Source organism: Myotis myotis, unplaced genomic scaffold, assembly GCF_014108235.1.
Source record: "Myotis myotis isolate mMyoMyo1 unplaced genomic scaffold, mMyoMyo1.p scaffold_m19_p_8, whole genome shotgun sequence".
Classification (NCBI taxonomy): domain Eukaryota; kingdom Metazoa; phylum Chordata; class Mammalia; order Chiroptera; family Vespertilionidae; genus Myotis; species Myotis myotis.
The window spans coordinates 31,674,090-31,689,902 of NW_023416390.1; the positions used below are offsets into that span (position 1 = coordinate 31,674,090).

At 42.0% G+C, this 15,813-nt stretch overlaps 1 protein-coding gene across 14 annotated transcripts in view; it reads left to right on the plus strand.

Moving 5' to 3' along the window:
* Nucleotides 1-15,813, plus strand: part of DIS3L2 (DIS3 like 3'-5' exoribonuclease 2) — a 358,040-nt gene that overhangs the window by 202,241 nt on the left and 139,986 nt on the right. For all 14 annotated transcript variants that reach the window (XM_036319257.1, XM_036319258.1, XM_036319251.1 and 11 more), the window contains one exon: nt 11,490-11,569. In XM_036319257.1, coding sequence (XP_036175150.1) covers nt 11,490-11,569 — 80 coding nt within the window. The remainder of the gene's footprint in view (nt 1-11,489; nt 11,570-15,813) is intronic.

A 15,813-nucleotide genomic window follows, 5' to 3' on the forward strand; every position in this document is an offset into this window, starting at 1 on the left:
AACATCAATGATGAGAGAGAATCACTGATCGGCTGCCTCCTGCACGCCTGCCCCCTACTGGGGATTGAGCCCGCAATCTGGGCATGTGCCCTTGACCAGAATCGAACTTGGGAGCCTTCAGTCTGCAGGCTGATGCTCTATCCACTGAGCCAAACCATCCAGGCCAACTCTTCTTTTTGCCCAAGTCTTTCTTCCCCCATATAGCCATGGATCACTTCCTCAAATCCTTCAAGTCATCTTCAGATGTCATTGGCCTGCCCTTACTGTCCTATTTGTGATTGTAATCAGTACTTCGAACCCTTCTTGCTCTGTTGTAATGTTTCTTTCTTTCCCTCCACAGCACTCAGTGTTTATTTTCTATCTCCTCTCCCACTAGAATGTAAGTGGATAATAATCATCAAATGTGTCCCTAGAGCAAGCAGTAGATGCTCAGTAAATACTTAGTGAAGGAATTCTAGCCTTCTTCCTCTTGACCTCTGATACCTTCTTCATACTGATGCTTCACTGGTCCCTACAACTTCAATTTGATCTGGATACAAAATAAGTAAAAATGTATGAAAAGAGTGACAATTATTACACACAGGTATAAACAATTTAAAACAAGGAAGGGGGAAAGCCATGTTTGAAGGACTGCATGGTGAAAGAGGGAGCCAACCAATTCTTTGTGGTTACAAAGGGCTGAATTATGAAGTGTCTCAGAATCGGATTTCAATTCAGAGTGTGAAGGTACTTTCTAATAGTTAGAGTTCTCTAAAATTAAATGGCCAGCCTAATGTGGCAATGAATTCTACCAGCCCTGTCCCAGGTATTCAAGAGATGAGCTGACCTTCCTGATGGACTTTGGTTTGTAGGCATTTTGGGCATAAGATTCGGATGAGGGTGACCTCTAAGGAACTTTCAGCTCTGATGATTCTATGATTCTGTTCCCTGAACTGATAGAGTAATTCCCAGGATTTATTCTTAAGAAAATAACAATAAAGCAAGTTGCAAAAGAGAATTTATAGTATTCAACTGTTTGTGTGGGACAGAAGAGAAAATAAGAAATAATGCATATAAAAAAAGAAAAGATAAACCAGAAAATGATAAAAATAGTTATTTATAGGGGATGGGTAGGATCAAAGTAAAAGAACAGAGACAAGAATAAAACTCATTTTAACTTTGAACAATTTAAATGTTTTAAATATTAAATAATAAAATTAAATCTAAAAGGAGGTAAAAACATAATCTTTAAAATTGACATCAAACAAAAACAAATGGTTCTAATGTTTAGCAAGTATGTAGCATCACCACATTCCGAAATAATAATTAAATCAAGTAACTTTGGGGTACTGTATAGTTGACCACTTTGACTGTATACCCTTAGGGACTGTTTTCTAAGGATAAAACTCCAAAGACATCTTATATTTAATAAGTTCTTTGATGCTAGTGGTATTGAAATTCTGAAACTACTTTGAATATGAGGTTATTGGTAGCTGAGGTTCTTACTGGGAGACTGAAGATATATAGAATTGGAAAAGATGAAGAAGAACTCTGTAGTTTTGTTATATTTCAGTTGGAGATGTCAATATGAACTCATGATTTTTTAGCAGTATGTTAAGTTGAACCCCATGAAATTGCCAATTTTTAAGCCACAAGTAGTCAACTATTAGCAATTTCATATGATTTAACCCAGTATTTTCTAATTCTACTCACTAAACAGTATCATGGTTCTGTAGAAGAATGCTCTTATTCTTAGAAAACGCATGATAAAGTATGGAGGAGTAAAGTATCATGATCTCTGCAGTGTAATTTTAAATACTCAAGATGTTTTTTAAAAGCTTGCTAAATGAAGGGAGAGACCCAGAGAGGAGAAGAAGATAAAGCAAATATGGCAAAGTATTGACATTTGATGAATCTTGATGAGAAGTATATGGATGTTCATTTTGTTATTCTTTCAACTTTCCTGAAAGTTTGACATTTTTCAAAATGAAAATTGAGAGGAAGAAAGTAGCATAGTCTCTGAATTTAAACCATGGCTTTCCTGGACTGGGCCATAGTCTTGGGCTCCCACAGTACCAGACCACCCTTGTCCTGTGGCCTCTGCTCTAGAGTGTCTTTTTTTTTTTTTTTTTTTTTTTAAGTATAAAAGAGGTTCAGTGGAGATGAGTAAATGAATGTAACAGGGGAGGTCAGTTCTGATTCAGTCTTATCACTGTCATTTCGAAAGTAACGATTTGGTCTAGAATTTTGCTAATGCTTAAGATAGACCTTCTGTGGACCCTAGATGAAAACCCCTGCTCAGATGAAAAGAGCCTGCCCAGAGCATTGCATCATTTCTCTCTGCTCACTCCATGGCCTCATATGTGTCTGGCTATCACTTTGGGGAAAGAGAGGACAGATAAACCAAGGTTTGTTTCTGCTTTACATAGACTAAGTCTTTTTCTATTCTGAAAATTCTGTGATTTGTGTCAGACTTGTTAACATCTGTTGTGGCAATAGAACTAAGTGAAAGAGTGTTACCATATCCACAGCTGCCATCAGAAAAAATAAACGGTCCAGCCCCACCACACCAAGGGGGCAGACTGAGATTTGAATGATGATCCCAACTCAATCTGCCTGTAAGAGGAGAGGCCAGCCCAGTCCTGAGGAAAGTCAAGGTGAAATGGAAGTGCAGGTGAATTCAACATCTGACTTGACTGTGCTCTCCACTTGGCACTCTTTAGGGACATGTTACCATGGATGGAGTCCTCTATCTGTGGTCGGCAAACTGCGGCTCACGAGCCACATGCGGCTCTTTGGCCCCTTGAGTGTGGCTCTTCCACAAAATACCACGTGCGGGCGCGCACATACAGTGCGACTGAAACTTCGTGGCCCATGCGCAGAAGTCGGTATTTTGTGGAAGAGCCACACTCAAGGGGCCAAAGAGCCACATGTGGCTTGCGAGCCGCAGTTTGCCGACCACTGCTCTAGCTCATTAGCTATTTTTTTCTGCTGCAGTTTACATAAAAATTTCTGGTTTCTTTATAAACTCCAATACTATCTAATCTAAGAAAGTGTTTGAAAAAAAAGAAAGTGTTCGAGTAAAAAATTATTCTTTATTTTCTTAAGGTTATTTCTTAAAATTTTCCATTCCTTTTCACCCATTCACCACCACTGACCCAAATCCTCTCAGAATTGCTTGCTAGCAAGGAGACAAACCCAGAGTCACGGACGTAGGAGGGCCTCTATAAATTTTGTTAGTCTACAAATGGTTCCTGAACCACAGTGTATAAAACCCTGTTTTATGAGAAAAGAATATGGGATAAATACAGAAAAGGACACCCTTGGAAACAATAACACTGTGGTGTGACCACAGGTTTGGATGCCAAGAGGTCATGAGTTCTAATCCTAAATGTATTTCCCAAGACATAGTGGCAAAATTGAATGGAAAAATGCTAAAGAGAGCCCTTTTGTCATTTTTTCATTCACTTATCCATCAACTATTCATTACATGTGTGTCTTCAGTATGCTGCAAGAGGTACAGAGACCGGCCAATATCACAGCAGACCTTGAAAGATTTTCTAGCCTTGTCACTGCAATAAGACATATCCATAAGTACCCACCAGCATGCTGGGACCGTGACCAGTGTTATTGGAGAGAGACAGGTCACAGGTTTGGTCAGGGCAGGCAGGAAGAGGCAGCTTTCACTCTGGAGCCACAAAGGTTCCCTAGAAAAAAACATGGCATTGCAAGGCCTTTAAAAGCCTTGTAGTTCTTAGACATTGGAGATTGGTGAGGAAATGTCCCCGTGTTAGAGACAGAACGAACAATGTCTCAGAGACCAGAGGGCATAGAGAAAAGTTTGGCACAAAATACACATGTTGGGAGTGTGCAGTCTAACTGGAAAAATATAGTTGGGGCCCTATCTGAAAGGCTTCGAATTCTAAGCCAAATTTCTATTTTACTCAGTAAGGAGTTGCTGAAGGTTTTTTACCAGATGCATGCTTTAAAATGATGAATCTGGCCCTAGCTGGTTGCTCAGTGGTTAGAGCAGGGGGGTTGGGGAACCTTTTTTCTGCCAAGGGCCATTTGGATATTTATAACATCATTCTCGGGCCATACAAAATTACCAACTTAAAATTAACCTGCTGTACTTGGTCAAAATTTAATTAACTCAGCGTTAATGCCTTGGCAGAACCAGACCAAATGATTTTTTGGACCTTATAAGGCCCGCGGGCTGTACATTCCCCACTCCTGGGTTAGAGTGTTGGCCTACAGATTGAAGGGTCAGAGGTTCAATTCCAATCAAAGGCACATACCTTGGTTTCAGGCTAGATACTCAGTCCCAGGTGGGGTGTGTACAGGAGGCAACCAATCGATGTGTCTCGCATTGATGTTTCTCTCTCTCTGTCTCTCCCCTTCCCTTCTACTCTCTCTAAAAATCAATGGAAAAAAATTTCCTTGGGGGAGGATTAACAACAACAAAAACAACAAAAAGATGATGAATCTGGCAGCACTGTTGCCTTGGGGAGAACAATTTATGTGCTGTGATACAGGCCATGGCCAAAATACAGCGAGGTCAATAGTGACAAAGTAAGTGGTGAGTAAAAGTTGCTGTGGAGACTAGACAGCTGTTCCAGCTGCAAGGAGGTGGATGGAGATGTTGGCACCTTGAGGAGGAAGAGGACGCAAGGTCAGAGGAAGAGTGTGTGAGTGACAGAGGAACAGAAGTTCTTTCTATGCTATTGTGATATCCTGGGATTCTTGGCCAGGTCTTAAGGGCTTATAGAAGGCTTTTATTTATTCTTCATGTGTTCTTTTCCCGGGTCAATGGCTTCGTATAAAATAATATTAGAAGTTTTTCTGTCACTTTAAAAAGTTATATGGAGCCCTTCAGTCATGTGCCTTCAGAAGTTTGGTTACATAACATTGCTCTGAATTGGAATTCTGCAGCCTCATGAACTGGAGTCTCATTCTTTCCCTCCCCCACCTGGCACTTTATTTTCTGTGGGTCAGAGTTAGCTTCTTTCTAACCATTGTTGCGGAACTCCTTAAATATTTGGTCTCGCAGGTTCTAGAAGCTGGCAGGCCAGGCCGCTCCCTGCAGGTTGTGAGACCAAAGCCTTCCAGAAAAGGAGCCAGTAAAATCCAAAGCATGTTAACAGAGTGTAGCAGCTGCACAGTACAATGCCCCATGGTGCTGGGCTTCCAAATGCTGAGGCCAGCAGCTCCCAGCTACTGTGGCCCACAACCAGAAGGAGCCCTCATGCACCACATCATGGCTAATTCGTAATTGTGGCGATGACAACAGATTAAATCACTGGCTCTCAGCACTGAGGCCTGGGGTTTGTCAGGGTCACTCACTGTTCCCTTGCTTCTCTCAATTTTCCATAGTGAGAGAACAAATTGGAGTCCACTGATACAGCACAAATACTTGTCGGGAGCTCTGTAGCTTTGTCTACAAGTTGGTTTTCTTTAAAAAATTTATTTTTATTGATTTCAGAGAGGAAGGGAGAGGGAGAGAGAGATAGAAACATCAAGGATGAGAATCATTGATTGGCTGCCTCCTGCATGCCCCCTACTGGGGATTGAGCCTGCTGGGGAATGTGCCCTTGACCAGAATCGAACCCGGGACCCCGCATTCTACTGGCTGATGCTCTATCCACTGAGCCACACCAGCCAGGACTAGAAGTTGGTTTTCTTAATAGCCCATACTGAATGTCTCTTTTTCTTCTCGCATCCTCTCAGCATGTATGTATGTATGTATTTATTTATTTATACCCTGTGGTTTTAAAAAATGGTTTAAGGCAGCTTGCCGATATACTTAAAAATTAAGACATGGAGCAAAAGGAATATATGCATAGAAAAATTAGGCACAGCTAGAATAAAGATTAGTTCACAAAGTTTAAACTACAAACAAGATCCTCTAGAGCAGTGGTTCTCAACCTTGGCTGCACGTTAGAATCACCTGGGAATCTTTTTTTTTTTTTAAAGCCTTAACATAATTGGCTGTATTCGTAGAAAAACAAAATAGCAAGCATCATTCTCTTTTCTTAATATGTGCCGAATATGACTTTGGCACATTTAAAAATCCATTTTGTATTCAATTCTTTTTTAAAAAAATATATTTTTTATTGATTAAGATATTACATATGTGTCCTTATCCCCATGTTGCCCCCTACCTCCTCCCCCCCTCCCCCCCCTCCCCCGCTCATGCCCTCATCTCCCCGTTGTCCGTGTCCATTGGTTAGGCCTATATGCTTGCATATAAGTACTTTGGTTGATCTTTCCCCCTTACCCCCACCCTCCCCTACCTTCCCTCCAAGGCCCGACAGTCCAATCAATTCCTCTCCGTCTCTGGATCAGTCCTTGTTCATCAGTTTATGTTGTTCATTATATTCCACAAATGAGTGAGATCATGTGGTATTTATCCGCTCTCCAGTTCCATCCATGCTGTGGCAAATGGTAAGAGTTCCTTTTTCTTCTTCCTCTTCTTAAAGAATACCTTTCAGCATTTCATATAATGCTGGTTTGGTGGTGATGAACTCCTTTAGCTTTTTCTTATCTGTGAAGCTCTTTATCTGATCTTCTATTCTGAATGATAGCTTTGCTGGATAAAGTAATCTTGGCTGTAGGTTCTTGCTATTCATCACTTTGAATATTTCTTGCCACTCTTCTGGCCTGCATGGTTTCTGTTGAGAAATCAGCTGACAGTCATATGGGTACGCCCTTGTAGGTAACTGACTGTCTTTCTCTTGCTGCTTTTAAGATTCTCTCTTTGTCTTTTGCTCTTGGCATTTTAATTATGATGTGTCTTGGTGTGGTCCTCTTTGGGTTCCTTTTGTTTGGGGTTCTCTGCGCTTCCTGGACTTGTAAGTCTATTTCTTTGACCAGGTAGGGGAAGTTTTCTGTCATTATTTCTTCAAATAGGTTTTCAATATCTTGCCCTCTCTCTTCTTCTGGTACCCCTATAATTCTGATGTTGGTACGCTTGAAGTTGTCCCAGAGGCTCCTTACACTATCTTCATATTTTTGGAATCTTTTTTCTTTTTCAGTTGGGTATTTTTTGTTTCTTTGTATTTCAAATCTTTGACTTGATTCTTGGGATCCTCTTGTCTGCTGTTGGATCTCTGTATATTATTCTTTATTTCAGTCAGTGTATGCTTAATTTCTAGTTGGTCTTTTTTCACATCCTCCAGGGTCTCACTAAATTTATTGGCGGTTTCCATAAAATTCTTGAAAAACCTTATAAACGTGGTTTTGAACTCTATATCCAGTAGTTTGCTTTCCTCCACTTCTGTCATTTGTGACCTGTTTCTTTGTCTCCGCATTTTTTATGCTTCCCTGTGTTGGTAGAGTGGTTTTGTGTGCTAGGTGTCCTGTAGGGCCCAGTGGCTCAGCCTCCCCAGTTACCTGAGGTGGACACTCTTGGTGCACCCCCTTGTGGGCTTTGTGCACAGTCTTGTTGTAGTTATGCCTTGATTGTTGTAGGATCACTGGGAGGAATTGACCTCCAGGCCAATTGGCAGTGAGAATCAGCTGTGTCTGCAGTGGGAGAACTTCTGTGCTGAAGACACCCTTCTGGGGCAAGACTTGCTTCAGTGGGGCTTTGGTGCTCACTGAGTCTGTGCCCTGAGTGTGTCCCTTATGGATCTGAGGAGTTGTAGTCTGGATGGTTCCCCTCTGACCACTGGATACCCTGGCTCTTGGATCTAAGGAGGTGCTAATTTAGCCTCTGCCTGAGGTTACCCAGCAGGAGCTACGAAAACTTCAGATTCCCCTTCCTTTTTGGAGTTTGGAGGTGCCCTGATGAGGCCGAGCTGTGAAGCAATGCAAGCTGCTGTGGGGCCTTGGGCCTTCCCTTGGAAGTTCTGGGTCTCTCTGGCCCAGCTGCAATTTGTTAGGTAATTTTCAGGTTGCAAAGGGCCAGGGCATTCATATGCAAAAGCCTCTGCCGCAGCCTGGGTGGGGCGGGGTCTCAGGGAATCAAAGGGCGGAGCAAGCAGCTATGGCTGGTCCTCAGCCGTGCCCTAAGGGGCCGCGTGTCTCAGTGTCCCAATAATTGCTGCAAGCACCTCTGAGGGAAAGCCGTCCTCAAGTTCAGAGTTCTGCCTGCTGCCAAACAGTCCAGTTTCTCCCCGTATGAGTCCTGGGTCCCAGAGACTTCCCGGAACTGGAGTTCAGAGCAGTCGGGAGCTTGTGACTCCCTCCTGATTCAAAAAGACAGCCGTGTCCTCAGGTACCATCCCCTTTCCACGAGCGCGTGCGCGTGCTCGAGCCTCCGTACCTTTGCACTTTACTTCTGCAGCTCCTCTGAGTCTCAGTGTGCTTTTCTCTTTTCTTCTAGTTGTAGAATTTACACTCAGCCAGCCTTCCTGTAGTTCTGGATGATGTCCGTTTTGTATTTTTGAAGTTGTTGTGGGAGGCAGCAATTTCCCGGTGTTTACCTATGCCGCCATCTTAGTTTCTCTCCTCACCTGGGAATCCTTTTAAAATCCTGATTTCTGGGCTTCATCCTCCGGAAATTCTGTTTCTTTGTTATGGGGTGGGGCCACAACATTAGTAACAAAGAAACAGAATTTCTGGAGGATGAGACCCAGAAATCAGGATTTTTAAGAAGATTCCCAGGTGATTTTAATGTGCAGCCAAGGTTGAGAACCACTGCTCTAGAGGCAAGTCACAAATGTTTTTCTGAGCGTCCTGACAGCCAAAGCAGAGAGGGAAATCTAAAAGGATGAAACTCACATGTCTGTAAGGTACAAACCAACCATCAACTCAGGAGAAGAGTGAGTCCTTGCACTGTATGGACTTCCCTCATAAAAGATACACTGAGTGATGAAAAGGACAGGGCTCTCATCAGCTTCCCCACAGTGAAGCCATTTTGTTGACTTCTTGCAGTGTCTCTTAGGGTAGACTTGTGGGACAAGGCCTCCACTGGAGGCCTGTGCAGTCCATCATTGCTCAAAGAGTGCTGTCCTGAGGACCTTGCCTCTGGGTGATGCTCTGCCATAAAAAGTGCCAAGATCAAAAGAGTTAGGCAAGAACTGTACAATCCCAGCATATTGAAGGCTCTGCAAAGTCCTACAAAATGGTGATGGAAGGATACTTGACTTGGGTTGGTGAACACACTATACAATATACAAATGATGTATTGTAGAATTGTACCCCTGAAACCTGTGTAATTTTATTAACCAATCTCACCCCAATAAATTCAACAAAAAAGTCCTAAAATTAAGAAACTGGCCCAGCATTTACCAAACAGATTTAATCACAGGACATTTTTTAAAAATTAGAAAACTGACTTGACACATTGGGAAACATTGATCTAAAATGGGCCAGCAGACACAGGATATCTACCTCATCTTGCCACTGCCCAAGATGCATCTCATCTGGAAGTTCCCTTAATAAACTTTTGATATAAAACACACACACACGCACACACACACACAGGGGGCAGCAAACTTTCTGCTGAGAGCCAGATAGATATAGTTTAAGCATATAGTCCTGTCATAACTACTCAACTCTGCCATTGTACTGAAAAAACGGTGCTTCTGTTTCAATAGAGCTTCATTTATGAATACGGAAATTTGAATTTCATGTAATTTTCACATGTCATGCAATAATATTCTTCTATTTGATTTTTTCAACTACTTAAAAATGCAAAAACCATTCTTAGCTTTCAGGCCATTCAAAACAGGTGAGGCCCCATTTGGCTTGTGAACTGTAGTTTGCCGACCCTTGATCAAGAATTGGATGGTATGCTTTTCCAGCAAACTTTCCTGAGGACACTATTCCTCAGAGTTGTCTTAATTTAGACTTTTATGTTTCTGGTTTAAGAGCAGATTTTTTTTAAAGTAGAAAAGAATTGGTTTGAGAGCTTGCAGGTTAGTCTAAGATTTTCCTCAGAAACAATTTGTGGATCCTCTCAAAGAAGACATTGACAGACTAAAAATTGAAGACTTATAGTTTTGCTCTGTTACATATGGCTGGGTCAATTTGAGGCTGGAAATGTTTTAGTGGGAATTATCATTCATTCATAGAAATAAAAGTCTCAAGTCACCCAGAAACATTTAATTTTAAGAAAACATAGCTTCCTAGTCAACGCTCCAAGTAAACCAATGAACTGTGTCCCCTACCAAGCTAAGAGTATTCTTTTTTATTTTGACTAGAGGGATGTTCTTCCAGCTTCTTATAATGAAAGGACTAAAATATTCTCACCACCAAGTCTGACATTTCAATTTTAGTTCAACAACTATTTATTGATACTCAGTACATATAAAGCATATTGCTTATTTTTATGGGGCATACAAAAAGAACCACGAAGCAGACATTTCCTCCTTTGCCTTGTGAATCAAGTTCAAGATTCTAACCAATTTAGAGCCCATTACTGTTGTGTCGGGATTAATTTCACCCTTCCTGTCAGCATTCATTCATTCATTCATTCAACACACACTTGTGAGTTGCAGCCTATGTTCATAGTACTGAAACACAGCCTTTAGTGACCTGCTAAACACCCAATCTCCAGCCCAGTGCCTGGGGAGGAAAGGGCAGAAGTTATGGAAAATTGAGGCCAGACTCTGCCCAGATCTTTAGCCGTTTGGTAGGAATGGCTGGGTTGGGTGAGGCATGTTATTTGAGAAACTCTAAAGCAAAAAGAGAGTGGCTGCGGGCTTCACAGAGTAAGAGTGGAATTGCATAGGGATAGTTTGTGAAGATAAATGGACAGAGGGTATACTTGATGATATGAGCTTGGGTGAGGTATACAATTGTTCATGGAAACAAACTGTGATTAGGGACATTTTCAAGTAGAATTGTATTACAGCTAACTGTATGGCCTAAAGTTTTTTTTACAAAACTTATTCTTGGGTCCCCTGCCCCATATCATAACAAGTTAGGTGACTTATTTTTTAACACACCCCTTTTTTTGGAAGATAGAAGCACTAAATTTTCCTCACATAGATCCTTGAAGGATAGGTTCCCATGAACCACTGAGGAAGAGGGAAGCAAAAGTAAGAACTGATGATTGGAGAGTTGTTTACCAGAGACTTGTCCCTGTTGTCAGACAGCTCTTCTTGGGCAGCCTCATTCATGGATGCTGCCTCACTTCCACCTTCTCACACCTATTCCTGTTCAGGGTCAAGAAGAAGTAGAGAGGATTTTGGGAGATGGGGAGGACAGATGTGAGAAAGGGGTAACAGAAGAATCAATGGAAATGGATGTTAGAATTCAGGGAGAGTAGTTCCAGAGGGGGAAAAAGTTTCAACATGGATGATGAGGGGATGAAATCCAGTTTATAGAGAGGAAGAAAAAGACACAGAGACCATATGGAGCCTTGCTGTCTCCCCGCATTGTCTCTCCCCAGTCTCACATTTTACTGAAGACTCCTCTTCAAAGAGACATTATAGGAGTTACTCTTCACTATGCCTACCATTTGTACATTTTCAAAATAACTGTTCTTTAAAGCTATACTACAGTGGGGTAAAGTTTCTGTTATTTGCGGCATCACTAATTATATCTTCAATCTTTCCTAGAAAAGACTGTATCTTCACCATTGACCCATCAACTGCCCGAGACCTTGATGATGCCCTCTCCTGCAAGCTACTTGCTGACGGTAGGATAGAAATGTCTCTACCATTCTGGGTAGCAGACAGGGTGCATACCTTTGTGGTCAGCCTGGCTGCTGTGTATTCACCAGGCAGTGCAATGTTCAGGCTGACGTTTGTCTTGTTCCTGAACTTGCCATAGGCTTCTGAGGCTACACAAATATGTGACTTAAGAATTGTGTTCCTGTGGTGACTTTGGTGAGGGTGAGAATAAGAAATGTCCTTTCTACGGGATCCTTCTTGGGCCTCAGAAGAGGCAGCAGAGAGGGCAGAATAGCTAATTCCAGGCCTTGGCCTTCAGGAAGTTCCAGTTTGGGTGGGATGTGTTAAAAAAAGAAATCCCTGAAGGCTCTGCTTGGGAGAAGCATAGGCCTCTTTTCTTGAATTGAACAACGGATGGGGTGAGTCAAGGGGTGCTCTCCAAAGGCATGCTCAGCAATGGTTGTTAGGAACATCTGCCCTGAGGAATGGCCCTCAAGTGAACTGGAGGAGCCTGCACTGTTCCCAGTAGGTCTTCATCTGTTCAGAAAATTGCAAAAGGCAGCTGTTAGGGACTCTTTCAACAATCTTTTGGGATGAAGCTAAGCAGGAAAAGGTGGGATTTGAGGCAGCAACCTTTGAAAACTACAATAGGGGGAAAGGGAAAGTGGGGGTGGTGGTGAGAAGAGCAAACTCTACCAATCCCCATTTTAATGTCTCCCCAGGATGTACTGCTTAAGTCTTAGCTACTTCTTGCCCCTCTCTAGGATAGTGTCTGGGTGACTGCTTTGACTTCAGTCGTTCTTGGATATGGTATTGGTAGTAACATGGCCTGGGACGGCTTGCATATGATGGATGTCCACCCTGGGTTTCAATCTGCAGCAAAGTGTTGATGGCCCAGTGGCTTAGTCCTATAAAACATTGCAAAGGTATTCACATATTCCACTGGGGCAAAACTGCATAGGTTCAACGTCTAAACTCTACTATACTAGGCAGTGAAGCATAGTAGAGAGAACCCAGAGAGACAGAAAGCATCATTGCCTAAAAGTGCTTTTATCTTCTTTTAATGGGCGTCCTCCTTGAAACTGTGGGCAAAATAGCTCAGTATTTTAAACTAGAGAAATTTGAAAGGAAGATAAAGCATAAAGAGAGGGGTAGTCCCCATGGAAATTTTTGAGGAATTATGTATTTTTAAAATCCAAAATTTGAACAGCCTACTTAAAAAAGCAAATACTGGGTTGGTTTCTTATATCCTGAGCCATCTGTGCATATAAAAGCTTGGGCATAGATCGCCCTCAGCATGAGCTCTACTCCCCTGAACCCCAGTGTGAAAAGTGCCCCTGGGCAGAAAGCCAGGTGACAGTGGACCACACTTCCTGTATTGCCCTTCTCCCCAGGTTCACAGCCCTGCTCTGTTTGTAATCAAATGCTTGAAAACAGCTGCTTCATTTATTTTGTCCACTTTTATAGTGTTAATGGCAGGAGGATAGGTCTGATATCTGTTACTCCATCTCGGCTGGCCCCAATGAATTTGCCTTGCAGGGACAGACACCAGGGAGCTGGCACGTGTCCTGCCCCACTCACTCCACCCTAGTTTTGTGTGTACAGGGTCACTGCAGAGGTTTCACGTAGGGTGATGGTAATAGATAGGCAAGAAAGGTAGATTGGGGACAGATTGTACATTTTTTAAAATTTTCAACTAGAGAATATGTTTTGTCAGACAGTCAAAAAAATTGTTTTCAATCTGTGGGTCAGGGAGAGCAGTGAAAGTGAGAGAAACAATTTAGCAGCACAAGATAAAGGAGAGGAGAGGAAGTAGAGGCAGAGAAATGAGTTGGAAAAACATGGTAATTTAGGAATATAAGTAGGTAATAAGGAACTGGATTAGAGATGGTGACAATATTTATGGGGGTGGGGAGGACAGATGTGAGAAAGGGGCAACAGCAGAAGAATCAGTGGAAATGGATGTTAGAATTCAGGGAGAGTAGTTCCAGAGGGGGCAAAAATTTCAACATGGATGATGGGGGGATGAAATCCCTAAGTTAGAAACTGGGAAGACAGGAGGTCAGGCTGGTTTTGGAGAGAGTATGTCCACATGGAGTTGTCTGTCTGATGATATGCATTTGTATAAGCTGCTGCAAATCCTTTTCAAAGGAGGTGGGGTGCAAATAAGCTGCATACATGTGGTCCATTAACTACATCCGGAGAGCCCTGAAGAAAAGTAGACAGTGCACCAAATGCAAACAGTGATTTTATTGGGATGATGGGATCATAAGTGATTTTTCTCTTTTCTCTAGTTTCCAAATTTTTATAATGTGGTAATAATAGTTTTATAATGAAAAAAATTTTGTAATAAAAAAATATTATGAGGTGCCAGAAATCACAGGGCTGCCGAGTAGCGCACTGCACCAGGTGACTAGATACCTTCCATCTGCTTAGTTATTCTTGCATTCCAGAGGGGTAATTAACATCTGGTCATTTGGCAGAGCAGCAGAAAAAGGACATGGAAAAGGAGTCAGGGAAGAATCTGAAAAGGCCTCAGTTGGTCAGTCAAGTGTTTTTATGGTGGCACTTCTACAGTTGGCCTTTGTGACAGCAGTTTCTGCCAAAGCCATTTATCCAGGGAACTGAAAAGTAAAAGTCAGTTCCAGTTTGGATGGGGGTGAGTTTGGCTAGGTTCAGGTTCCGTTAGTTAACAATTCAGTCAATTCTTGCTTAGAGGAAAAAATGTTTAATGTTTCAAAGAGCAAATAATGTTTTCTGGCCATATTTACATCATCTATAACCATTTTAATTCATTTTTTATTGAATTTATTGGGGTGACATTGGTTAATAAAAATATACAGGCTTCATATATATTGGGATATAATTCTATATATAATCATTTTATTTAAAGAAAATAGAAAGGTCAAACTTTTCTTTGTTCCCATTGAAATCATCTGAATGACTGTTCTGTGAAAATAAAACATGCAGACAGATATAGCTTATTTAGTTCTTATTCTCCCTTTCTACAGAATTCAGATATAACCCCAGGACTTGTTACCAATATCTCCTATAGGTAGGAGACTGAGACTATACAGTCTGAAGATAAGTTCTGCAGAAACACAGTGACACCTGTTCTCTAGTAGGTCCTGATTAGGTTGGAAGGCTGAGGGAGGTGCCCCTACCCTTGAATCTCAGCTTTGGAAGGGATCCTACATCTAGCTGATAATGCTCCACCGCGTGCAGCCTATAAGCACACGAGTGGGACATTCCCATGACAGTACCCAGGCTGCTACCTTGAACACAGAGTCTTTCACTTTTGCTCAAGAAAATACTTAATAATGCAAGTGAATAAGAGTGGTGTTATATTGAGAACTCCGAATCTAAAGACAGTAAATCACACACTTCAGTTTTATTGCTGTAACAGATCACTTGCAACACACCTCACAGTTGACCTCACCAGTTGTCACACCATCTTCTGGTTTTCAGCCCTCTACAGTATCACTTCTGAATTACAGATTGCATTTAACACTCTACCTTATAGGCAGCCCTTTGGCCTGAAGATTACATGACTATTAGGAACTCCTTCCCCGTAATGACCTGAAATAATGCTATCTCCCTGTAACTTTCCACCCACTAGTCCCATTTATGCCCCTTGCAGCCTACACAAGTTTTGTCTGTCATGTGACAACCCTTGAGATACTAGGTAACCTACATATTCTTCCATGTCCTGTAGCTTTTGCAGTTTGAGCCCATTTCCTGTGTCATAGTTTCTTCTGCCTATATGGGGCCTGAGGTACATAGCTGTCTATATCCAGACTTCTCCTCCCTGGTGGCCAGGGCATGGTGACTCTCTTGTTACTGGATGAGATCTGAGTCTGGTGTAATAGCCACCCATTCTGTTCAATTAAATAAGCATTATTGCTGTGTTCTAATCTCTGAGCGAGGAAGTTGTTAGCCAGACAGGCAAGGACCTTTATTCAGCTTTTAGCTGTTCAGGCTTCCAGTAGACCCCACAAAAAATTGATGTTCACCATTTCTCTATCATCTTGTTTCTCTAATGCTTTCTTCTCTAATGCTCTGCCACTAAGCATGTCAGGATTATCCTAGCCAGGCCTTCGATACGAAGGACTGGAGCTGAGGAGAGGGGGAAATGAGGAATGACTGCTAATGGGTTTAGGGTTTCTTTTGGAGGTGATGAAATGTTCTGGAAGTAGGGTGTTGATGGTTGCACAACTTTGTAAATATACTGAAAACCACTGGAGAGGGGGAGAAAGGAATGTATGGATGA